This window comes from Mobula birostris, chromosome 29 (genome assembly GCF_030028105.1).
Source record: "Mobula birostris isolate sMobBir1 chromosome 29, sMobBir1.hap1, whole genome shotgun sequence".
NCBI lineage: Eukaryota > Metazoa > Chordata > Chondrichthyes > Myliobatiformes > Myliobatidae > Mobula > Mobula birostris.
The window spans coordinates 1298772-1325842 of NC_092398.1; the positions used below are offsets into that span (position 1 = coordinate 1298772).

The following is a 27071-nucleotide window of genomic DNA, read 5'->3' on the forward strand; positions in this document are numbered from 1 at the left end:
TTTAGTGCTATCATATTTACATTTGCAGTTTGTTGTTTTCTGAACTCTGGTTGATCTTACACTGATCTTGTTATTGTTACTATTCTACAAACTTGTGTGTGCCTGCAGGAAAATTAATCTCAGGGTTGCATATGGGGACATATATGTACTTTAATAATAAAATTTACTTTGAACCAACCCTATTGTATATCAGCCGTTCTGTATAAAAATATTACCATTCAAACTCCTCCTCTCTCCTTAAACCAATGTACTTGTTTTGGATACCACAACCATGGGAAGACTTATTACCTACTTATTAAGCCTTATTACGTTTTTCTTATAATCTTATATGCTTATCAGAACATCTCTCAGCCTCCTTTACATCAGGGAAAACAAGTGCAGCCTATCCAATCAGTCCTGTAACCAAGGTCCTCCAATCCATGATATGTCCTGGTCAATCTCATCAATATCTGTCCCATGCGAACAATCTGTAACATCTATTAATTGGTTAACACATCAGTGACCAAACCAACCTAGTCACATCCACTTGCTCAGTTCATTCTTCACAATAACAGTCAGTAGAAGGGAATATGGAGTTTGAGTGCCACACTCATCCTGCAATTTGCCCCACGTCACACTAGCTTACCATTGGGAATCTCGGAATCTAAAGCTACAGAGGTCTCATATGTCCAGCACCGAGCCACGTTGCGAATTGTATATCCACCACCTCCCAGCATTAATAAAGGCAAATTGAAGGTCTTGACAAATTCAACACACTTGGCATGCCCTGTTGAAAACAAACATAATTAGCATTGCTACAAAATCGAGTTCTTAGCAGCTTCAGAGATTTTCAATGCATGTGAGAAAATCCCAATCATTAACAGTCCTCAGGTTCAAATTGATCGTTGTTTGGTGTGATAGCATGTGTACAAACATTATAAACTTTGCACAATTACTTAAATGCTGGAAAAGGAAATTATTTGCAGGGGGCTGGTGTGGGAGAAAACTTCCAGTGTGAATTTCCAGTAACACTGAAGTTGCTTCCAGGATCACAAGAGATTCTGTAGATGTTGCATGTGCGTTGCATTCATGAATGCTGCCTTTTCTGGTTGCCCAATGGTCCATTCCTCTGGAGGTTAGAAGGCTGCAGCATTGTTAACTTCAAAGAGAGCAGTATTTCAGATGTGGTTAAACTATCCCCCTGAAGCCTTCTGAATGGGGGTGACATGGTAGCATGGTGCTTAGTACAATGCTTTACAGAACCAGCAACCCCACTGCTGCCTGTAAGGCGTTTTTGTGTTCTTCCCGTGACCGCGTGGGTTTCCTCCGGATGCTCTGGTTTCCTCCCACAGTTCAAAGACGTACCAGTTGGTAGGTTAATTGGTATTTGTAAATTGCCCGTGATTAGGCTAGGGTTAAATTGGGGGATTGCTTGGCAGAAAGGCCTACTCTACTCTGTACGTCAAGAAATAAATAAAGATTACAGGAAAGGATGCATAATTGAGTTATTGCAGCCCCAATTCAGTGCACTTGCATTGAGAATAAATTTAAGATCAGTAGCAATTAAAACAATTTTTACTGCAAAAACCACTCTACAACCCAATTTAATGTGCTGCCTTTGAAGGGCAATTCCAATTGTACAGCAGGGCACTGGCAATATTGTGCAAACACATCCAACACCTCACAGTCTGTGCAGAGCAATGATGAAATAAGACATAACAACCTGTAGGAGCCATGTAACTGCTCGACTTGCATTGCATTCTGTGTTGTGTGTTTATTATGTTTTCATGAGTGGGGGCATGGTAAAAGCAAAGAGGATACTCGTGCTTTGTTCCGGGCAGTGTGCAAGCTGGGGCCTTTTGTTGACCGCCCAATTATGTAAGCTTATACTTGGGTGTGGTTAAGTTTCATCGCTTCAAAACTGTCTGTTTGCTAATTGCTAATAAAGGGATTTGACTTTTGGATGCAATCATTTGTCGGAGAAGAGAGTGCATCATGCAGGCGTAACAAATCCATAGTGTCACCAGCATGGCAATTGTTTCGGTTTGGCCGCTACACAACATGTAGAGATAATGGTCCAGGCTCAGCTCAAGTACATGGGGAGGAAGGGTGCAAAATAAAACGTATGTAACTCTCATAACCGCGTTGCTGATCTTGTACCCACAGCAAATTAAACATCAAGCATCACCCCGGCCCATGCATTCATATAAACATTCAAAATTGATTACAGTACCTTTAATAGTAAGGTTAAAGCAACCCAGCCTATCTCCAGACAAAGAATCAGCACCACACTGCAAAGCGATGGCACTGGGCTGGTACATTTCCATCACCTTACATATAATCTAGCAAAAAAGAGAAATTCTTTTACAACAGTGAAATTCTATATGCACAAAGAAATATTTCACAAATAGCAGAAAACCAGAAGATATTCAAAACTTAATTCCCATACTTTAAACAAGCCCACACATATCTTTCTGGAAAGCACAATAGCTTTGGCAAACTGCACTTGTAATTTCACAATTACCAAAGGAAATACTCACAGGTTTGAAAATAGCTTCATAGGATTCATCGTCGATTCCGTCCCTCAGTGGGAAATTTACAGCATAATACTTGCCCTTGCCTGCACCGATGTCCTGCCCAGAAAATCTCAAATTAGCTTCATGCAAATACTTAATACAGAAACATTTTCTATAGATGCGCTATTCGAAAGAGTAAAATATTTAAAATTGTACTTTTTTGATCCAATCTAAAATGTGGGTAATATGACCAAATAGATTAAGTCTCCTGGTTTTATAGGAGCCTAGATTAAGTAATATGTGTAAATACACATTACTTAATCTAGGCTCCTGTAAGACCAGAATTCTACAGCTTTCCATACAGATATTTTTAATTGCATATTTAATCTGTTAGCTTCAACCCCATTATTTACCAGCCATCTTCTCATGTTTTTCTTCACACTTAAGTGCCCTAGGAGTTAGCATTTCAGAAGACCTACCCTCTGAAATTACAAAGAAAGCATGGCAGCGCCTCTACTTCCTTAGGAGTTTATGAAGATTTGGCATGATATTTAAAACTTTGACAAATTTCTAACAGATGTGTTATGGAGAGTGTCAACTAGCTGCCTCACAGCCTGGTACAAAAACAGCAGTGCCCTTAAATGGAAAATCCTGCAAATAGTAGTGGATACAGCCCAGTCCATTACAGGTAAAGTCCTCCCAACCACTGAGCACATCTACATGAAACATTGTCACAGGAAAGCAGCATCCATCATCAGGGACCCCACTAGCCATAACATGCTCTCTTCCAACTGCTGCCATCAGGAGGTAGAACGGGAGCCTCAGGACTCACACCACCAGGTTCAGGAACAGTTACCCCAACTATCAGGCTCTTGAACCAAAGGGGATAACTTCACTTGCCCCTTCACTGAAATGTTCCCACAACCTATGGATTCACTTTCCAGGACTCTTCATCACATATTCTTGCTTATTTATTTATTATTATTATTTCTTCATTTTGTATTTGCAGAGTTTGTTGCCTTCTATTCTCTGGTTGAACACCCAAATTGGGCGGTCTTTCATTGATTTTGTTATAGTTACTATTCTACAGATTTGCCAAGCATGCCCTCAGGAAAGTGAACCTCAGGGGTCTACAAGGTGACATATGTACTTTGATGATAAAATTTACTTTGAATATTAAATTGCATCCATCAAGTGCTTGTCCACTGAACTAAGCTACTTGAAATTTCCCAAAAGCTTTGGCATTCCCTTTGCTAAATACCAGCCTCGTCATTTCTAGCAATCTATACACTCCATACATACCTCATACTGATTCATGTCAACGACCTTTCACCATTCCTGAATGAATCATTCCTTCAAATATCTCCATTAATTTCAAATCATGGATTCTAACAATTGATATCAGGCCACTTGACCTTTGTTACTGAATATTTGGAAAAAGTACCACACACACTCGCAAATTTCTACAGATGTACAGTGGAGAGCATTCTAACTGGTTGCATCACCATCTGGTATGGCAGGGGTGGTTGGGGGAGTGGTGGCACAGCACAGAAGATGCAGAGAGTTGTAAACTTCGTCTGCTGCATCACGTGCACTAGCATCCACAGCATTCAGGACATCTTCAAGGATCAATTCCTCAAAGAGGCGGCATCCATCATTAATGACCCTCACCACCCAGGACATGCCCTCTTCTCATTGCTACCATCAGGGAGGTGGTACAGGAGCCTGAAGACACACACTCAGCAATTCAGGAACAGTTTCTTCCCCTTTGCCATCTGATTTCTAAATGGACATTGAACCCATGAACACTACCTCACTACTTTTTTATTTCTATTTTTGTACTACTTATTTAATTTAATTATTTTATATATATTTACTGTAATTCACGTTTTTCTATTAGGTTTGCATTGTACTGCTACCATAAACACAAAAAATTTCATGACATATGCCGGTGATATTAAACTTGATTCTGATACCAAACCTAACTAATCCTATCTATCAACACACGATGTATCATTCGCAAACACTAGAAACTTGAAATAAAAATCTAAATAAATAAATGGTGGGAATAGGTCAGGCTGCATCTGTGGAGACAGACACATAGCTAAAGATACAAAATGTCATCGCCCAAAGTATCCATTCTTCCCTTCACCACAAATGCTGCCTGACCTATTCCCACCATTCCAATTTCTGTCCATGAAACAGCTGGATGTTGACATTACAAGCAGCAAGCTGTTGCAGATAATTTGTTATCACACATATTGAGGTTCATTAATTTGTTTTACATCATCTAGTTATGCCTTCTATTTTGTTTGCATCCGAGCCCCCCTTCCGTTCCTCTACTATGCTTTCAACATTCCCTACAAGTTCAAGGCCACTTCTGATTTTTTGCGAGGGCTTTCCTGTGACCTCACTTATCCTGTAATAGTGATAAAAAGACAGTTTTCTCATTCACCTCAAGGTTTTTCATGACAAAGAAACAAATAATTGGCTTCCCTGACCTAAGGATCAGATTTAATACCACCAGCATGTATTGTGAAAGGTGTTAACTTTATGGCAGCAGTATAATGAAATGCATGATAAATAAATATAGAGGAAAAAACAGTTACATTAAGTATATATATATCTATCAAATAACTAGGCTAAAATAAGTAGTGCAATATAAGAGAAATATAAAGTAGTGAGGTAATGCTTATGCATTCAATGTCCATTCAGAAATCGGATGCCAAAGGGAAAGAAGCTGTTCCTGAATCGTTGAGTGCCTCTTCAGGCTTCTGTACCTCATCCTGATGGGTAACAATGAGAAGAGGGCATGTCCTGGGTGGTGGGGGTCTTTAATGATGGACCTCTCCTTGAAGATGTCTTGGATACTGTGGAGGCCGGTACCCATCATAGAGCTGACATTAGCTGGAGATGGAATGTAAATCTCTGCCAAATCTCCTGCGGCCAACACTTAACTGCAGGTATTCCAGTCCAGGTCGGGTGGGCAATATTGGGACGTCACCGACACTTTAATATCTTGGATTTCTTGAAAGCCTGGCATATAAATGCACATTATGAAATAAACTTACCCTGAGATCTCCTGTACCAGGGAAATATTCACCATACTTATGGAATGAAACAGTCATTACTCTATCGGTTGTATAAAAAGCTTCTTCAACACCATCACCATGGTGAATGTCAATATCGATGTACAGTACTCGCTGATGATACCTTGAAAAGCAGAAAATAATATTAAACTGAAGTGCTTTGAAAAAAAAACTTTGCTCCCTAAAAGCTGGTCTGGTCTCACGAAGGCCCATTTGTACGGTATACACATAAAGCACAGGGGCCCATTCCCATTTTGCGCCAATTCTGGGCACAGGGCTTCATTCCTGATTTTAACAGAAAGTGGGAGCAAATGCAGAAACAGGACAAATGGCAGAGAAAAGCTTCTGGAGTTAACACAGCACGTGATGTAACAGAGTTCCAATTATACTTACTTTAGTAATTCAAGAATAGCCAGGACAATGTCATTCACATAACAGAAGCCCGATGCTTCGGATTTCTTCGCATGATGAAGTCCACCAGCCCAATTGACAGCAATATCAGTTTGCTGCTTGTTCAGTTTAACAGCTCCAGCTGCAGAAATTCACAATACCCAGAGTATATTAACATGTACATCTTACCAATGACAATTATTACAGTAGTTTACGCATTAAATATGGAAACACACGAATTTCAATGTTTAAGAGAAGTTTGGATAGGTACATGGTAGCGGTATGGAGGGCTATGGTCAGGGTGCAGGTTGATGGAAAAGGCAGTTTAAATGGTACGACATGGACTAGATGGGCCAAAGAGCCTGTTTCTGTGCTGTACTTTTCTATGATTCTATGATGAGGGCATATATATTGATGACATATAGTCACAGGCAGCTGGAACCAGTATAGACACGACAAGGTAGAGCAATAGTTTGCACAAAATAATCGAAAGTTGCTCCAGGTTTTTAGGGTTTTCCAATTAACCGCAGTGGAAATGAAAACTGAATTGGCCAGAGTTCCCTTTGCTAATTGCTGGAGGGGGGCAAAGAGGGGACGAAGAGAAATCAGAGAGGAGCTTTGATTTACAGAACATGACACTGGCAAGCAGTTACTACATTTACCTAAACAATTGGTAAAGGAAACTGAGAAAAGCATTAGCTTCCCTATTCGACTCAACAGAACCTATAATTAGTCTTAATTTACAGTGATAATATAATGGTTAATTAACATGAAGACTGAAATGGGTCTGCAATAAATGCAAGTTTATTGCAGAACAGTTGGGAAGCAGCGGTGTTTGAAGGTCTCTGAACATCACCTCATAATAAAGATAAAAGTGTCAAAATATTTTAAGTGTGACAGTACTGAGGTGGTTGTCGAATAGGCTGGATTAAGTGAACTGAGGGGTTACCAATCAGAATGGAAACACCTTGTCTGATTTTTATGCTTGGTTGTAGAAACATTTCCACCCATAGAAGGGTGAAAACTTGAGATCCATAAATACAAAAGAGTCAGAGGAAATACTTCTTTTTGTTAACTAGAGTGGCTAGAATATGGAAGGTGCTACTCACTATATGGACGAGCCAAGGAAAATTGGACAGCTGGATTCGAGTGGAAAATTGCACAAATATCAGAGGGAAATAAATGAATATGACGAAGGACTGAGATGAAAGATCTATATAGACGTGCTTAGCTATACCGTACACTTATACAGTGTCACTTACCGACTGAACCTCCAGTCGACAGCTGGCAGAACTCAAACAGCCCGTCAAATACTGGGCAATCCTCACCCACGTTGACTAACAGAAAAAAACACTTTAGAATAGTCTCATAACAGGAAAACATACAGACTTATAGCAACATCAAGTGATAAACATGACTGGACGAAATACCTAGAGACATTTCCATTGGTTACTATTTCATCGGCTTGGCCGTTACCTTGTTTATCCTGCCAAAACTGGTCAACAGAGTTTACTATAACTAACTCAGGTCTACAAGCTACTATCCCAATGAATTAAGGGTGCAGGTAAGAGCAGTACTAAGCCCATTAAATATGACAACTAATTTGATCCACGATCTGGAGAAAAATCAAATATTTCCCATCTTCATTGCCAGTTAAATTCCATTATAACCATATCAATTCCTAAGTGAAGGTAAGATTGTGAACTGCCTGTTTAATAAATCACTCTCAAGGCACAACACAAAGGCCTGGAAACAAACCCCATGATTTAGCACTCTCAAAAAAAAAAGGGAAAATGGTAAACACAGATGTTTTTGTGCAACCCTTTAGCAATCTTGGCATTTGTATTAATATTCATTACAAACCTCATTGGGTAGCTTCGAAGAACACTAAGATGACCAACCTGTCACTGCATACAAAATGCAACTGTGCATACAAATGACTGAGGGGAAAAAAAGCTTTATTTTTACAATGATGTTACCATCTAAAGTTTTCTAAAATTCGAGAAGCCATGAATTTTGTTGCTATGTGAATAATGAAGATTTTAATTCAATCTTAGTGTGTAAATAAAGTGGCAAAATTATAGACTTGCTGAGTATGCCCGCAGGAAAATGAATCTCAGGGTTGTACGCGGTGACATATACGTACTTTGATAAATTTACTTGGAACTTTAAAGTGATATATAAAAGCTGATCTGACTGAGGATAAGATCAGTAATTACTTCATTATCAGATAGAATGCAATATAGAAAAGGCACTAAAGGTGACATATCTTGAAACTGCCAAGTTTCGCTTCTGAGCTCCTGGTATGAGAGACTGAAAACTACTGTATTTTTTCACCAGTCAATGGAAAGATTAAAATTACAAAGTTTCCTTACACCACCTCAATGTAAAGGTGAACTAGACAAAGAAATACCGACGTACATCGCTGCATCTGCTTGCTGTACTCAGACATGTTGTCTGGACGAATGGACCTCAGGAACTTAATGTAGTCGTCACTGTGGTACTTCGTCATCTCTTCCGCTGATGCTTTGTGTGGGCGCTTGGGAAGAATAGAAACGGAAAGCTTTATAATTCAATTACAATTTCAACCTATTGGATTGATAGGAATGCAACAGTTAAAATATGGAGGGCTTTTTTGGTCATATTTAAAGTGTACGAAATCAGTACGTAGAAGAGTGCAAGGCAACGTATTTGGATGGGCAAAAACTGGCAAAGGAATTCATAACAAACAGGAAAAGTCTACAGGAACATAGACACCCCTTAAGCTACTGGGATGGGGCTTCGGTCATCGACCCCTTAACCTACTGGGATGCGCATCCTAGATTTTTATATAAACTTTGCTCTGTGTTTTTTTTTTGTCTTCTGCATTAGTGTGTCAGTAGAAAAAAAAGCAAATTTTAGATTTCCAAGCATTCATTTTCAGAAACATTACATGTTAGAGACATTTTTGTATTTCATTAAAGTATCAACAGACCACTTTTCAAATGAAGACTTGATTAGTTTGTAGATGTATAACCCAGCGTATGATTAAGCAAAGATAACGGGATGTTAATGATCGATGGCATAATGAGTTGAATGAACTAAACTGATTTACCAAACAGAAACTGGTGAAGAATGAATCAAGCTGGGCAAAGGACACTCAAACTAAAAGGTGAGTTTAACTTTCAAATCACTATGGCAACACCATGGCAAGAGTAAGCATAGAACAAGGCACAAGGTAGTCAGCCTGCATCAGCAGGGTTTCTCCCAAAATGTAATTTCACGGCAGGCAGGAACTTCAAGATGTACCATCTAAGTTCTTCTGAAGAAGCACAAAGAAAAGGGCAAGGTTGAAGACCAGAAATGCAGTGGTCAGCCATGGAAATAGTGCAGCAGATGAGATACATCAAACTGAAGTCTCCTCGAAATCGGAAGAAATCTAGCACTGCCATCAGTTCTGAACTCATAGAAACCACTAGAACCCAAGCACTCCCCTCTACAGCCCAGGAGTCTTGTCCGAAATGTTCTCCGTGGAAGAGTTGCTGCCAAAAAGCCATTTCTTTGAAGTGGAAACAAAGCCAAGAAACTCACCTACACACCGAAACACAAGGACTGGGTCTAACGGTAGCAAATGCTCAGCGCTGACAGTTGAAAATTGAAATTTTTGGCTCAAGCAGGAGGAGGTTTGTCTGTAGAACAGCTGGAGAGCACTACATGAATGAGCATCTGCAACCAGCAGTGAAGTACGGCAGAGGTTCCCTGTAGGCTTGGGGCTGTATTTCTACAAATGGAGTTGGTAATCTGGTCAGAATTAATGGAATCCTCAAAAGCTGAGAAGTACAAGCAGGTTCTCATGTGTCTTGCAATACCATTAGGGAGGCATCTGATCAGTCCCAAATCCATTCGGCAGCAGGATAATGACCAACCACACGACCAAGGTCATAAAGAATTATCTTCAGGAAAAAGGAGTTCTGCAGGAGAGGGTATGGCCTCCACAGAGGCCTGATATCAACATCAGCAAGGCTACCTGATACTACCTGGAGAGACAGAAGCAAGTGAGCCAAAATCTGCAGACAAACTGTGGAAAGTTCTCCAAGATGCTTGGAACAACCTAGTAGCCGAATGCACGACAGTGAACCTAAGAGAAATGATGTCGTTTTAAAGGTGAAGGGTGGTCACACCAAATATTAATTTGGTTTAGTTTTTTTAGTTTACTATTCTTCATAATAGATTTTTTGATATTTAGAAATTTTTCACTTCATTATTTTTAAAAGCATCTTCGCTTTACAGATTTTTTTTTTACGCAGATACATAGGAGCCCACAGTGAGATGTGGAATGGGAAAAGACCATATACAGTTCTAGTTTGCAAAACAAATAAGCATATGGCAGTGTAAGAAATCAAAGTTGAGGGGAGGTTGACTCATTTTCATTTCGATTGAGCAAACTGTGGGAAAATCTAACCGAGGCGTACAGAAATGAGACATCTAGTGTATCTGGATAGGACCATATCCCTCTGCAGAGAAGTCTAACATGTCATCTAATTATGCAAGAAAAGGAACTTGATGAAAATACAGAGATCAGAAACTGAGTGCTCAAACAACTACAGAGCTATAGACCAAGAGCTGTCAATTAAGAGTCAATTCCACATATATCCTTTGTTGATCAGCAACAACCCAATGGACTGAAATGTCTCCAAGTTTCTGAATGCTCCAACACCCACACAATTCCAACTTCACTCAGAAAATACTGAGTTACTTCTACTTATGAATAATAGTCCCTTCAGCACATATGAAAAGTCATTTTCATAAACTTCCAAAAGAGAGCCCATTTAAAATTTCATAAGGTCCTATACAATTTCCAAAAACCTCTGGTTGTTTGGACAAACACATTTGTATCCATTCCAAACTGCCACCAAGAATCCAAAGGCCAAAAAGGCTTGCATTAGACACCTCTCCGTGCCTTCAGAGCTCCACATCCAAATCAGGACTAACTGGAACCTGGGGGTGACATTGCACCAAACGGTTGCAAACGTGGGTTTGGAAGGTAGGAGTGGAGTCAAGCCATTCGGCCCATTGGGTCTGATCCAGCATTCTATCATGGCTGATTCATAATTCCCCTCAACCCCATTCTATCTTCTAAATAAGAAAATTCAAAAATCAGAGGCACAAAGGAACTTGAAAGTCTTCATGCAGGATTCCCTAAAGGTTTGAGTCAGTGGCAAGGAAGGCAAGTGCAATGCAACATTCACTTCGAGAGGATTAAAATACAAGAGTAAGGATGTAATGCTGAGGCTTTATAATGCACTGGTCTGAACGCACATGGAGAGTTATGAGCAGTTCTGAGCTGCTTTGCTAACAGCAGCATTGGAGCCCAGAAGAGATTCATGAGAATGCTTTTGGGAATCAAAGGGTTAGCATATGAGTTTTGATGGCTCTGGGCCTGTACTAGCTGGAGTTTAGAAGAATGGGTGGGAGGGAACTCATTGAAACCTGTTCAATATTGACAGGCTTAGACAGAGTGGATGTGGAGAGGATGTTTCCTGTGTGGGGAATCCAGGACCCAAAGGCACGGCCTCAGAATAGAGGGACCTCCATTTAGAACAGATGAGGAGCAATTCCTCTCACCGGAGGGTAGTGAATCTTTAGAAATCATTGCCACAGGCAGCTGTGGAGGCCAAGTCACTGGGTATATTTAAAGTGGCAAATGATAGGCTCTTGATTAGAAAAGCGTCAAAGGTTACAGGGAGAAGACAGGAGAATGGTTGAGAGGGATAGTAATTCAGCCATGATGGAATGGCGGAGCAGACTCAATGGACCGAATGGCCAAATTCTGCTCCTATGCCTTATGATCTTATTTTCTCTCCGCAACCCTTGATGCCTTAAATATACCCAATGACTTGGCCTCCACAGTGCCAGTGGCTATGATGAGTGCTTTTCTACAATGTGCCCTGAAGACATACTATTGATGGAGGGGAAAGATGAATAAGCTCGATGCGTTGTGTGAGAGGGGTTCCGGGCTCTGCCTGATTGGGTCTTTGTGTAGTTTGTTCAGTCTGTAGGCCCTCGGCATGATCAATGATGGCAATGTTAATGAGGATCCAGAGGAGTTTGTTGTACTGTTTCTCATCATCCATCACTGTGTAGTATAGCTGGTCTTAGCCACTGTTGGGCTGCTCTGACTGTTTCATTAGCCTAGTTATAAATTGAACTATTTTCCAACCAGTCAATTATTGACATTCTTTATACTTTAAAACACACAACAAACATTTAATTAGGTTAACCTGATGTGTCAATAGCTTTTGGGTCAAACTGCATATCTAATAATAGTATTGCAATCACTGCTGCTTTTCATGTGAAATAATGGCTTTGTTCCCCAATAACTTTCAACATTTCTCTCACACTGTTTCTGGATTTGTGCTGGGTCATTAGCTCTCTATATTTGCATTGACAGTCACAGTTTCACAGCAGGGATAACAGGCCCTTTGGCTGAACTTGTCCCATGCTGATCAAGTTACCAGACTGATGGAGACCCATTTACCTGTGCTTGGGCCATAGTACTCTAAACTAGGGGTTCACAACCCCTTGATTAATGGTATTGATCCACAGCATTAAAAAATGTTGGGAAACCCTGCTCTAAACCATTCCTACTCACCTAAGTACCCAATTATGGTAATTGTGTCCACCTCTACCACTCCACTGAGGAAGAGGAAGGCACCCTTCAATGTGATGATCCTTCAGGCAAATATTTAAAAAAATTCAAACAACTTCCAAAAGCAAGTGACATTATTTAGTCACCGATCAAGACTACAACACATCCCCTGAACACTCATTTCTGTTTTGGGACTGGATGCACAAATTGCCACTTTACTACACTCTTCCAACACAGTGTGGAAGACACTACCCAACTGTTCACTATTCAATGCCCCCCCCCCACCTAAATGATTTGGAATCACTATCTAAACTTTGTCACATGTTAAAAAGCCTAAGGGAAGATGTACCAATCTTGAAAAATCAGCATCTGCACATGACAGAGTGGTCTGTATCACATTTTCATAGGTGATGACAAACTGCACACAGATATTTATTTCAAAAAGCTCATAATTACAGCAAAGCACGTTGCAGACCACTTGAATAGGACCAGATTAATGGGTCAGTTAATCTTTGTACCTCACTGTACATTGCTGTAGTGCATACTTTATACTTAAATCTTCCCTGAAAGTTAAATCTGATTATTTAACCATGGCTTAGAAAAACATTACCAACTATAAAGCTGGTGTTTGATTGCCAGAGGTGTAACATTCACACAGATCAGCACTGCTCCCTTTGAATGCTTAGCAGAACTCTGGATTCACAAGCAGTGACCTCTTTTGAGGAAAACTGACAGAAAACAGTGGCTTCAGTGGCTAAAGTTAACAGTCCCTTTACACACATGGTACAATATGATTAATCAGTAGTTTAGAAAGTGCTACTCTGTTAATTAATCTTACTTGTTGCAACTGGCATTTCTTAAATAGTTAGACCGAAAATAAATGCGGTAAGTTTAGAAAACCGACACCTACCTAACCCTCAAATAATCAAATGGACTTAAATCTTAATAACACTAACAGAGTGATGTTTTGGGAAATAAACTTTTCACACACATACATAAATATAAATAAAAAAGAAACTTCTTGACTGGGATTTCAAGAAAATGACATCACAGGTACTTCTTGAAAGGCGTGTCAGAAACATCAGTTTAAGGCAGATTTTCACTTATTTTTATATGGACATATTGCTCAATTTTAAACTTTTGTAGCTGAGCTCTCACTGTTGCCTGGCACCTGATGAAGACTGCATTCAGGCAGAATGAATATACCCACTCTAAATTACTTGTGCAGGATCCATGATTACACCAGATAAAATACAAAAAAAGCTACACGGCCACAAAAAAAACAAATTTTAATTAACTGTACTCACATAGATTTCCATTTTTCTGTATAAGCCATAATTCAGCAGCAGGTTATGGGTCATTCGAATTCTATGTGGTTTCATTGGGTGACCCTGTCCATAATAATAATTTCCAACATCACCTGCAAGTGAAGAGTATTAACAAGGTCAATGCAGATTGCTGATGACATCTGAGAGATAGTTACAATATTTTAAATTACCCAATTCTTGTGAAGGTTGAAAAAGCATATTAGTGCGATGCAAATCATAAACACGAGAAAGTCTGCAAGTGCTGGAATTCCAAAGCAACACAAACAAAATGCTGGAGGAACTCAGCAGGTCAGGCAGCATCTATGAAGAGACGGTCGGCGTTTCCGGCCGAGACCCTTCTTCAGTAACAAAGTAAGAGAGATGTGCACCCGCACATAGATTACAAGGAGAAATATAAAACTGGACCACAAAAGTAGCAACTTGAGGACTGAAGAGGATAATAGAAAATTGCAGTTGAAGAGCTAAAATAAAAACATAAAAGGCTGAAAATATTCACAGGTCAGACCACACAGATTATTTCAGGTCAAAGAGCCTTTGTCCAGCATTTTCTGTTCATAGTTTGCAATTTTAGCTTTGCTATCTGTGTCAAATATCATGGAATACAGAGACTGAAAGATTTTCCACAGGAACACGTGGCCAAAGGAATGAAGGAGAGATGGCTTTAAACAACCACTTCTTGGAGGGGGGAACCAGGTGGACAGCTATACCAACATAGCCCTCCAAATCTCTACCATCCACATACCTGTCCAAACTTAGAGAAGTTGAAATCGAGTTTGCAGTGTCAGCTCATTTCATACTCTCATGACCCTCTGAGTGAAGGAATTTCCCTTCACGCTCCCCTTAAACTTTTCACCTTTCATCCTTAACCCATGACCTCCTGCTTGCATTTACCCTATATAAACCCCTCATAATTTGGTATACCTCTATTAAATCTCCCCTCAATCTTCAACATTCTAAAGAATACGGTCCTAACCTACACAATCTTTCCTTATAGACCATAAGACAAAGGAGCAGAAGTCAGCCATTCGGCCCGAGTCTGCTCCGCCATGTTATCATGAGCTGATCCATTCTCCCATTTAGTCCCATTCCCCCACCTTCTCACCATAATCTTTGATGCCCTGGCTACTCAGATACATATCAATCGCTACCTTAAATACACCCAATGACTTGGCCTCCACTGCTGCCCGTGGCAACAAATTCCATAGATCCACCACCCTCTAAAAAAATTTCTTCGCATTTCTGTTCTGAATGGGTGCCCTTCAATCCTTAAGTCATGCCCTCTCATACTAGACTCCCCCATCATGAGAAACAACTTTGCCACATCTCATTATAATTCAAATCCTCCAGTCCCAGCAACATTCTTAAGTTTTCTCTGTACTCCTTCAACCTTATTCACACCTTTCCTGTAGGTATATGTCCAAAACTGCACACAATACTCCAAATTAGGCCTTACCAATGTCTTATACAACTTCAACATAATATCCATCTCCTGTACTTGACTTTTGCAGGCTAATATGCCAAAAGCTTTCCTCTTTTTTTAAATCTGTGATGCCAGTTTCGATGATAGATGAACCTGTATTCCCAGATCCCTTTGCTCTACTGCACTCCTCAGTGTCCTCCCGTTCACCATGTAAGAGCTACCCTGGTTGGTTCCCCCAAAGTACAACACTCCACACTTGTCTGCATTAAATTCCATCCGCCATTTTCAGCATATTTTTCCAGCTGCTCCAGATCCTGCCGCAAGCTTTGAGTGTTCTTTGCTCTCCATTACAACCCAAATCATGGTGTCATGCTCTCTTCTCACTGCTGCCATCAGAAAGGTAGTACAGGACCCTCAAGACTCACACTGTCAGGTTCAAAACAGTTACTACCTCCCAACTATCAGCCACTTGAACCAAAGGGGATAACTTCACTCATTTGCCCCATCGCTGAAATGTTCCCACAATCAATGGACTCAATTTCAAACAAGGGCTTCAATACTTCTTGAAACCAAAGTTCCCTAAGTTTCTTAAGCTTGCCTTTTATTCTGATGGGCACATACAAGTTTTGTACTCTTAAAATTTCACTTTTGGAGGCTTCCCACTGACCACTACAACAACTCTTCTCTTGCTTTGCACTCCTAATGTTTGAAGTCCCAGACTTTTAGACTTTCCAGGACTCCTTGGGACTGGTTTTCTAATCTTCTAAGCTTGGGAACATTTAAAGACCCAGATCAGAAATCATATTCAAGTCGCACAAAGTTTGAACAAAATGTACAAAAATCGTGCAGGTGTCCCCCGGTGTAATCCTTTCTCTCCTGATGGTATCACAGCAACATATTCCCATGGTGCTGACTGTTGATTTCTAGTGGCTGTTTCAACTGAGGCAATGAGGAATAGACTACAATTCTGGGTCTGAAGTCACGTACAGACCAGATTAAAGAACGACCTCCTTCCCCTCAGAACAAGGAAGCTGATGTTTTCAACAATACACTCCTTTTTTTAAAAAAAACTGTTTGAGATTTAAAAAATTTATTTAATAATTAGTATTTTTATTCCACCGCAGCCAAAGATGGGATTTAAACTCTGATCTCTACGTCAATAAATCACAGCATCTGGCTGTATGCCTAGTAAATGAATTAGCACTCTACTTCAAAACTTATCACTACATTTACACAGACCAGTAAAAATGGCAATTTTCCAGTCAATCCATCGACACATCTGCAAAGCTACACCACTGTACAGTTGGGGAGATGGTCACATGTAATTCAGCTGACTCCTGCTTTTATACATACTCAATCGTCAGGGTCAATGGATGGCGGTCAGCAGTAATCCCAGCTGAATCCTACTTCAGGGAACTGAGTCCCTACCCACTCTATCTGGCACAGATGAAAACATTTAACTATTGTTTAAAAAGCCATTTGATCAAGTTATTACTAAGGTTTTGCAGTAACTTGCGTGTGCTCATTTACCTGAAAGCATCAATCAAAGTGATGGCAAAGGCTTAGAGGCAGCTGCTCTTCACTTAAATCAACAGAAACATTATATACTCTTGCCAAGAAAATGAAAAACCTATTCAAACTCCCTGTTAATTACATCAGTAGGCAACAAGGGCTGAACTTCTAAATCGCCAGAGCAGCTAGCATAGTTTACTAAACAGTTTGGAACACAGCACACCATCACATCAGCTTAAAGATCTCAATCATAAGAAATAAAAAAACAGAGAACCTACAAGTCAACAAAAGATCATAAATGGGCCATTTAAACTTCTTAATCACTTCGGCTAGGTCCGCACTACGCCGGATAATTTTGAAAACGAAGCTTTTTCTCTTCGCTTTGACCTTCCATCCACACTGAAACGGCGTTTTCAGCCCCCGAAAATGGAGGTTTTCAGAAACGGTCTCCAGAGTGAATAAATCTGAAAACGCCTAATATCCGTTGCAGTGTGTACGGGGTAACCGGAGCTTTTTAAAACCGCTGTCATGACGTGCCGGAACAGATGACGGCAGCGCTGCATTTCATTGTTTTCTTATTATTATTCTTACTACTTTATTGTTGCCAAACAATTGATGTTAGAGCGTACAATCACAGCGATATTTGATTCTGCACTTCGCAGAACCTAACAATTTCAGAACAGATGGCAACGAGACTGAAGCCAGAAGAGTTAGAAATGTACTCACCAAATACTTTGATCCATAGCTTACTGAATAAATAAGTATACTCACTTTGCCCTGTTTCTGTCCTTGCTTGTATGAAGGTGGTTTACCTATTTATGCAAGTACTTCTCTGACAATAGATGTGTAACCCAGCCTAATGTAACATTGTATGGAAACAGAGTTAGTCAGTTTTTCCAATGTTCGTCGTTAGCTGGGTCATACTGTCTGTGAACTCCCTGTCGGTTGCCTCAATACGCTCCAGTATTTGTGTTTTTTTTAGTTTTAAGTCCTCCTGCACGAGAGCCAAGAGCAATTCCTTTTAAGTTTTTCTACTCTGTAACTGGACAAACGCGCACCAAGTATACCGTTTCCTCTTCACTTGTTTTCTGTGTGTCCTGCGCGTGCCCAGTAGAGGAGATTCGCCCAAATATCCGTGCTAGTATGGACAGAGATATTTTGAAAAACGCTTAGTGTGTACGCCTGTCGTTTTTACTCAAAACCGGCGTTTTCAAAATTATCCAGCGTAGTGTGGACGTACCCTTAATTTCTCTTCACTTCATAATTTTTGCCAACTCCAAAACAATATTTCTTTTTGCATTTTGAGGGGATTGCTCCCTTTGTCAATCCACTCTTCCACACACTAACCGTCTCCTGTGTAGACACAGGAAATGCAACACCACACACAAAATGCTGGTGAACGCAGCAGGCCAAGCAGCATCTATGGGACGAGGTACAGTCGACGTTTCGGGCCGAGACCCTTCGTCAGGACTAACTGAAAGAAGAGATAGTGAGAAATTTGAAAATGGGAGGGAGACGCGGAGATCCGAAATGATAGGAGAAGACAGGAGGGGGAGGGATGGAGCTAAGAGCTGGGAAGTTGATTGGCAAAAGGGATACCAGGCTGGAGAAGGGAGAGGATCGCGGGGCAGGAAGCCTAGGGAGAAAGAAATGGGGAGGGGAGCATCAGAGGAAGATATAGTGCGAGGGACAGAGGGAGAAAAGAGAGAGAAAGAAAGGGGGAAAAAAGAGATAATAAATAAATAAGGATGGGGTAAGAAGGGGAGGAGGGGCATTAACGGAAGTTAGAGAAGTCAGTGTTCATGCCATCAGGTTGGAGGCTACCCAGACGGAATATATGGTGTTGTTCCTCCAACCTGAGTGTGGCTTCATCTTGACAGTAGAGGAGGCCATGGATGGACACATCAGAATGGGAATGGGACATGGAATTAAAATGTGTGGCCACTAGGAGATCCTGCTTTCTCTGGCAGACAGAGCATAGGTGTTCAACGAAACGGTCTCCCAGTCTGCATCGGGTCTCGCCAATATATAGAAGGCCGCATCGGGAGCACCGGACGCAGTATATCACACCAGCCGACTCACAGGTGAAGTATTGCCTCAGCTGGAAGGACTGTCTGGGGCCCTGAATGGTGGTGTGGGAGGAAGTGTAAGGGCATGTGTAGCACTTGTTCCGCTTACAAGGATAAGTGCCGGAAGGGAGATCGGTGGGAAGGGATGGGGGGAACGAATGGACAAGGGAGTCGCGTAGGGAGCGATCCCTGCGGAAAGCAGAGACGGGGGGAGGGAAAGATGTGCTTAGTGGTGGGATCCTGTTGGGAGGTGGCGGAAGTTACGGAGAATTATATGTTGGACCCGGAGGCTGGTGGGGTGGTAGGTGAGGACAAGGAGAACCCTATTCCCAGTGGGGTGCCGGAGGATGGGGTGAGAGCAGATGTGTGTGAAATGGGAGAGATGAGTTTGAGAGCAGAGTTGATGGTGAAGGAAGGGAAGGTCCTTTCTTTAAAAAAGGAAGACATCTCCTTCGTCCTGGAATGAAAAGCCTCATCCTGAGAGCAGATGCGGTGGAGACAGAGGAATTGAGAGAAGGGGATGGCATTTTTGCAAGAGATAGGGTGGGAAGAGGAACAGTCCAGGTAGCTGTGAGAGTCCGTAGGCTTATAGTAGATATCAGTACATAAGCTGTCTCCAGAGACAGAGACAGAAAGATCAAGAAAGGGGAGGGAGGTGTTGGAAATGGATCAGGTAAATTTGAGGGCAAGGTGAAAGTTGGAGGCAAAGTTAATGAAGTCAACGAGCTCAGAATGCGTGCAAGAAGCAGTGCCAATGCAGTCGTCCATGTAGCTAAGGAAAAATGGGGGACGGATACCAGTATAGGCTTGGAACATGGATTGTTCCACAAAGCCAACAAAAAGGCAGGCATAGCTAGGACCCATATGAATGCCCATGCCCTTTAGTTTGGAGGAAGTGGGAGGAGCCAAAGGAGAAATTATTAAGGGTAAGGACTAATTCCACTAGACGGAGCAGAGTGGTGGTAGAGGGGAACTGGTTAGGTCTGGAATCCAAAAAGAAGCGGAGAGCTTTGAGACCTTCCTGGTGGGGGATGGAGGTATATAGGGACTGGACATTCATGGTGAAAATAAAGCTGTGGGGGCCAGGGAACTTAAAATCATTGAAAAAATTCAGAGCATGAGAAGTGTCACGAACATAGGTGGGAAGGGATTGAACACGGGGGGATAAAACAGTGTCGAGCTATGCAGAAATGAGTTTGTTGGGGCAGGAGCAATCTGAGACAATGGGTCTACCTGGACAGGTAGGTTTGTGGATCTTGGGTAGGAGGTAGAAACAGGAATGCGGGGTGTGGGAACTACAAGGATGGTGGCAGTGGATGGGAGATCCCCAGAGCTGATAAGCTTGGTGATGGTGTGGGAGACAATGGCCTGGTGCTGCTTAGTGGGGTCATGATCGAGGGGTAAATAAGAGGAAGTACCAGCAAGTTGTCGCTGTGTTTCGGCAAGGGAGAGGTCAATACGCCAGACTACAACAGCGCTCCACTTATCGGCGGGTTTTATAGTAAGGTTAGGATTGGTGCAGAGGGAGTGGAGAGCAGAGTGTTCGGAAGGAGTGAGGTTGGAGCAACACCTGTCATTTCATCTTCTCCTCTTTCACCATCCAAGTATTCAAACATTTTCCAGGTGATGAGCAATTCACATGCCCTTCTTCCAAGCTAGGGTACTGTATTCAGCTTCTACATTGGATAATTGTTCAGTGGAAAACTTGCAATCTGCATCTGGTTTGTCCAGTATAGAGATGACCATTTTGTGAATGCTGGGCTTCCAGTCACCTGCCACTTTAATCCTCCATTACACTCAGATCTATCTGCCTACAACACTCAGGATCAAAACCCACTCTCTGTATGAGAAGCAGCCATTTCTACTGATCAAAAAACCAGTAATTTTGGCTCAGTTTTGCTCTTTCCCAGTTCTGACAAAAGTCCCTGGACCTGAAACAGCGCTCATTTCCTTCCGAGATGCTGCCTGATCTGCTGAGATTACAGTACCTTCTTCATTTCCATTCACTTTATTCCAATACAATACCAGATCAAATATCTCTCATTCACAAACTCTAAACAGATCACATTTTCCTGCCTACATTCACGATGAAATTAGCAGTTTTACCAGGAAATGAAGCCTATGCCGTTTTCCCATGTGGTTCAAACTACTCAACACACTCCAAACAGTACCTGGCCCACAACACTGCTATTAGTGGCACTCTCCCCCATCTATCACCTTCTTAATCTCGTATCTTCTCCTTCCTTTCCAGTCTTGATATGAAACATTGACTGGTTATTCCTCTTCATGGACGCTGCCTGACCTGCTGAGTTTCTACTGCATTTTGTGCGTGTTGTTTTGGATCTCCAGCATCTGAAGAACCTCTTGTACTTAGAATAAGCACCATATTTAATTACTTAGTTTCACCCTGAGTTTATTCTTTGTTCAGCTCCTTACCCTACATTCTCAGCAACTGAAACTAACTTGTTTCCCTTTCCCAGTTCAGACACAAATCATTAGCTCTCACTCTTTTCACAGACGCCGCAGGACCTGTGAGTGACTACAGCACTTTTCATTTCATCTTGAAAACATCAGCTTCTGTGGTTTTATTTTTTTTGTTCAGAATTTATATTTGCTTTTTTCCCCAATATGGTCAGTCCAAAAATCTTCCTGAAGCCACATAATTTCAAGCAGATCACTTTCACCTCCAAGAAAATTGGTAATTTAGATAGATAGATATACTTTATTAATCCCGAGGAAAATGTGGTAAATTTACTTACCGAATCACTGAGACAGCAGTTATAAGGAATTCCTAGCCACCATCCTGCCAAAAGAGGTTCTAAACAGAGCAACTAACCTTGTCTCCCTGAGCCGCCAATGCTCATCATGACCAGTCGCTGTCCTACAGCTCAACATGTATACCAGCCACAGCTGCCTACACAGTACAGAACCATGCATTCCCATCAAGCCCTTCACAGCTCCCACCCTGTAAACTTGGATGCAAAGCTGGAAAGCTAAAATCTACAGGACATTCTTTAAATAAATAGATTGTCCTTCTGCTGCCTTATTAGCCTTCAATGTCCTCTGAATGAAGACAACTCCCCAGAACACTACAGCAGGTACGGGATGTGCTAAACTTTCAGTCCTTCATTTTTCTATTATGCACTTGTCAGAGTCTGTTAAATGTGCCTAACATATCTGACTCTTACCACAAGACACAGGAGTAGAATTAGGCCATTCAGCCCATTGAGTCTGCTCTGCCATTCCATCATGGCTGATTTATTAACCCTGTCAATCCCATTCTCCTACCTTCTCCCTGTAATCTTTGATGCCCTTATTAATCAAGCTATCAACCTCTGCTTTAAATGTGCTCCATGACTTGGCCTCCAGAACAGCCTGAGGCAATGAATTCCACAGACTCACCACACACTGGCTAAAGAAATTCCTCCCCAGCTCTGTTCTGAAGAGGCATCCTTCCATTCCGAGGCTGTGCCCTGGACTCCCCCATTATGGCATACATCCCCTTCACATCCGCTCTATCTAGGTCTTTCAATATTCCATGTTTCAATGAGAACCCTCCCACCCCCTTCCTCCTAAACTCCGGCAAGTACTAGCCCAGAGCCATCAATCACTCTTCATATATTAACCCTTTCATTCTCAGAATCATTCCTGTGAATCCTTTCTGGACCCTCCCCAATGCCAGCACATCCTTTCTTAGATCTGAGGCCTCCGTTGGTCAGGGTCAAGCTAAGGCAGTACAATATGGAGAGCAGGACCCCCCTCTCCATGCAGCTGATGGACCTATTGGAACAGCAGAGACCGATACAACTTGGCACCAGCAGTGTCGCAGGAGTTACCAGTCAATGTTGAACTCAACGTAGGACGGCCTTAGGGACTCCAGCTCCAGATTTTTCCCTTGGGGTAAATTCCCAAAGCCTTCCCCATGAGTGGGTATAGCTGCAGGGCAGTGGTGGTCTGAGATCAGTTTTCCTTCTCCCAGGTAAGCACAACTGACAAGCCCCACCTGACTGGCTTAAAGGTGCTAGTACCCTGCCTTTGCCCCTTCTGACAGTAGAAGTGGTTTGACTGAGCTTAGTAGTTAAGCCACATGTGCAGACTCAGAGCTGGACAAGGTTGTCAGAGGCTATCTGAGATGCAAATTATTTGGAGCATTTAACAGTGGGAGCTTGTCCCCATTACCAACCCCAGCTACAACAACATAATGAACCAAGCCTGGCTCCTTTCTTTGATAAGGGGCCCAAAACTGCTCACATCCTCAAATGTGGTCTGACCAATGCTTTTCGTTTCATTTGTTTCTGCTGTATATGACTGACTTAATAGTTACAATTGTGGCTGGGTGTATAATAGAGTCACAAAGCACAGACTCAGGCCTTTCGGCCCAACTGCTCCATGCATGCCCCCTGCTTGTCCCCATTGCCTGAGCTCAGGCACACACTGGCCCTCTGGCCCTGCCCCCGTCCCTGCTTCCTTTCCTGAACAACGGAACAATGTTAGGCACCCTCCCGTCCTCTGGAACCTCACCAGGGACCAACAATGAAGCACATATTTCCACAAGGTCCTCCGCAATTTAATCGTTCATGCGTCACTTTCCCCACAATACTCTTGCTCCCGCACTCCCCTCAGCTCTTCAATTTAAATAACTTAAGTTCAGCATAAAGTACCAGCTTCAACTGTCACCAAATGCTTTATTGACCTTAACAAGGGAGCTGAGGTAGCAAAGGTTTTGTAACGGCTCCTCCATGGAGAGTCAGGAGCACAAAGTTTCCTGGAGTGCACACTGTGGATGAACTCACTGGGTCCCTCAACACGGTGTTTAGTCAAGAAAGCACGCACAGCAGCACACCCACTTCCTCAGGAGGTTGAGGTTGGTGAGACTCCCTGCCCCCATTCTACCGAAGCACCATCGAAAGTGTCCTGACCAGCTGAAACACCGTCTGTGTGGGAATTGCAAGACATCTGACCACGTGTTCCTGCAATGGATTCCGAGAATCGGGATCTCTCTCCTCTCCCACCCCCTTCCCAGGACATACACCAGAAGCGAGATATTTACAGAGCCCTCAGCATCGTCAAGTACTCCTCCCAAGGGTCAAACAGTCTCTTATCCTACTGTCAAGCAGAAGGTAACCTTGTACAAGAACAAGGCTGGGTAACAGCTGCTTCCACCCCCCCAAGGCTGTGACTCTCTTGAACATCCTGCTACGTGACAGCACCAATAGCAATACCACTGTGGGTGGCAGGGCAGAGATACATCCCTACCAAAGAGGGTGCAAGGCCCTCCTTCCCTCCACTGGCCTGCTGCAGGCCGCCCTTCAGCGAGGTGTAGCACCTGCTTAGCCCCTCACCCCCATTTCAGGGTCACGTAAAGCCACTGGGAGCAGGTGGTGGAGGGTGGTATGGTGCAGATTGCAAGCCCCGGTTGTGCAACCACAGACAATCTCTGAAGAGTATTGGTAATGGCTGGGGTCACCTGTCTTGTAAAGTCGTGGTTATGGAGACAATGATCGCCACTTCATACAATGTGGCACAAAATGATAATGACTGTTATATATTTAACTGTATGTGATATATGCCAGCATGTACATCTACAAAATACATTTTTTAGCTTCGGTAATATATTATTATTTTACGTGCTGTTAGGGTTTTTGCACTGTGGTCCCAGAGGAACAATGCTTCATTTAGCTATAGATGTGTATAGTTGAATGACAGTGAACATGAACAGGCATTGCAAATACGAGGTGTAGCTGAGGTACAACTGAGTCGATGCTCTCTGCAATGTTTGCTTTTGAGTCCATCTACCATTACATGACGAAAAGCTTTGACCACCTGGCACCCTCAATACACCATAAACACAAACAGCATCACAAATATGCAATCAATCAATGCAGGGCAAAAAAACCCTTTGAACGAAACAACATTCAAATTGGGAACGACAGCTCCCAAACTCTGCTCTGAACCAGCAGGCCGATAACTCTCACACCTTCCTCCCAGTTCAAAACCTATTTCAAGTGGTAAGATGAACCAGTGGGGGGGGGGGGAGAGAAGAGGGGAGGAGGGGGGTTCGGGCTGGGGGGTGGGATTGGTGAGGGTCGGGGCAGGGGGGCACGGGGCAGCCGAAGAGAGAGGGTCAGGGACTGGGGGCGGCCGAGGGGAGAGGGTCGGGGGCAGGGGGGCGGCCGAGGAGAGAGGGTCGGGGCAGGAGGGAGCAGGGCGGCCGAGGAGAGAGGGTCGGGGCAGGAGGGAGCAGGGCGGCCGAGAGAGGGTCGGGGACTGGGGGCGGCCGAGGGGAGAGGGTCAGGGGCAGGGGGGCGGCCGAGGAGAGAGGGTCGGGGACTGGGGGCGGCCGAGGAGAGAGGGTCGGGGGCAGGGGGGCGGCCGAGGAGAGAGGGTCGGGGCAGGAGGGAGCAGGGCGGCCGAGGAGAGAGGGTCGGGGACTGGGGGCGGCCGAGGGGAGAGGGTCAGGGGCAGGGGGGCGGCCGAGGAGAGAGGGTCGGGGACTGGGGGCGGCCGAGGAGAGAGGGTCGGGGCAGGGGGGCGGCCGAGGAGAGAGAGTCAGGGACTGGGGGCGGCCGAGGGGAGAGGGTTGGGGACCTCGGGGGGGGGGGGGGCCGATGGGAGAGGGTCGAACACGGGGGGCGGCCAAGGGGAGAGGGTTGGGGACGGTGGGGTGGCTGAGGGGACAGGGTTGGGGACGGGGCCGAGGGGAGAGGGTCGGGGATGGTAGGGTGATTGAGGGGAGAGGGTAAGATACAGGAGGGTGGGGGGGTAGGGTAAGAAGTTTGGGGCCCAGTGGGATGGGGAAAAAAGGTCGGGCCAGGTTGGTTGGGGGGGGTGTATGGAAGGGGGACAGGGCCGTGTGGGGTTGGGAAGAGGGGGCCAAGGCCCAGATGGGGGGGGTGGGGAGAGGGGACCAGGGCCCGGCTGGGGGGTGGGGCGTGGGGAGAGGGGGTCGGGGCCCGGCCGGAGGTAGTGGGGTCTGGGCCTGGCCGGGGGTAGAGGGGGTCGGGGCCCAGCTGGGGGGGGGAGAGGGGGTCGGGGCCCATTGGGGGGGGGGAAGAAGGGGTCGGGGCCCAGCGGGGGGGGGGAGAAGGGGTCGGGGCCCAGCGGGGGGGGGGAGAAGGGGTCGGGGCCCAGCGGGGGGGGGAGAGGGGGTCGGGGCCCAGCGGGGGGGGAGAGAGGGGGTCGGGGCCCGGCTGGGGGGAGAGGGGGTCGGGGCCCGGCTGGGGGGGGGAGAGAGGGGGGGGGAGAGAGGGGGTCGGGGCCCAGCTGGGGGGGGGAGAGAGGGGGTCGGGGCCCAGCGGATGGGGAGAGAGGGGGTCGGGGCCAGCGGATGGGGGGGAGAGGGGGTCAAGGCCCAGCGGGGGGGGGAGAGGGGGTCAAGACCCAGCGGGGGGGAGAGAGGGGGTCGGGGCCCAGCGGGGGGGGGAGAGAGGGGGTCGGGGCCCAGCGGGGGGGGGGAGGGGGTCGGGGCCCAGCGGGGGGGGGGAGGGGGTCGGGGCCCAGCGGGGGGGGTAGAGAGGGGGTCTGGGCCTGGCCGGGGGGAGAGGGGGTCGGGGCCCATTGGGGGGGGAGAGAGGGGGTCAGGGCCCAGCGGGGAGGGGGAGAGGGGGTCGGGGCCCAGCAGGGGGGGGGGAGAGAGGGGGTCGGGGCCCAGTGGGGGGGGAGAGGGGGTCGGGGCCCAGCGGGGGGGGGGAGAGAAGGGGGTCGGGGCCCAGCGGGGGGGGGGGGAGAGAAGGGGTCGGGGCCCAGCGGGGGGGGGAGAAGGGGTCGGGGCCCAGCGGGGGGGGGGAGAAGGGGTCGGGGCCCAGCGGGGGGGGGAGAAGGGGTCGGGGCCCAGCGGGGGGGGGAGAAGGGGTCGGGGCCCAGCGGGGGGGGAGAGAGGGGGTCGGGGCCCGGCTGGGGGGAGAGGGGGTCGGGGCCCGACTGGGGGGGGGAGAGAGGGGGGGGAAAGAGGGGGTCGGGGCCCAGCTGGGGGGGGTAGAGAGGGGGTCTGGGCCTGGCCGGGGGGAGAGGGGGTCGGGGCCCATTGGGGGGGGAGAGAGGGGGTCAGGGCCCAGCGGGGAGGGGGAGAGGGGGTCGGGGCCCAGCAGGGGGGGGGAGAGAGGGGGTCGGGGCCCAGCGGGGGGGAGAGGGGGTCGGGGCC

General features: G+C 45.0%; 1 protein-coding gene across 1 annotated transcript in view; it reads right to left on the reverse strand.

Moving 5' to 3' along the window:
• hdac1 (histone deacetylase 1) overlaps nt 1–27071 on the reverse strand; it is a 40104-nt gene that overhangs the window by 10148 nt on the left and 2885 nt on the right. Inside the window, exons 2-9 of the mRNA XM_072246180.1 lie at nt 13910–14022; nt 8396–8513; nt 7237–7311; nt 5978–6116; nt 5567–5708; nt 2520–2612; nt 2213–2321; nt 626–766 (exon numbers count right to left, since the gene is read on the reverse strand). Coding sequence (XP_072102281.1) covers nt 626–766; nt 2213–2321; nt 2520–2612; nt 5567–5708; nt 5978–6116; nt 7237–7311; nt 8396–8513; nt 13910–14022 — 930 coding nt within the window. The remainder of the gene's footprint in view (nt 1–625; nt 767–2212; nt 2322–2519; nt 2613–5566; nt 5709–5977; nt 6117–7236; nt 7312–8395; nt 8514–13909; nt 14023–27071) is intronic.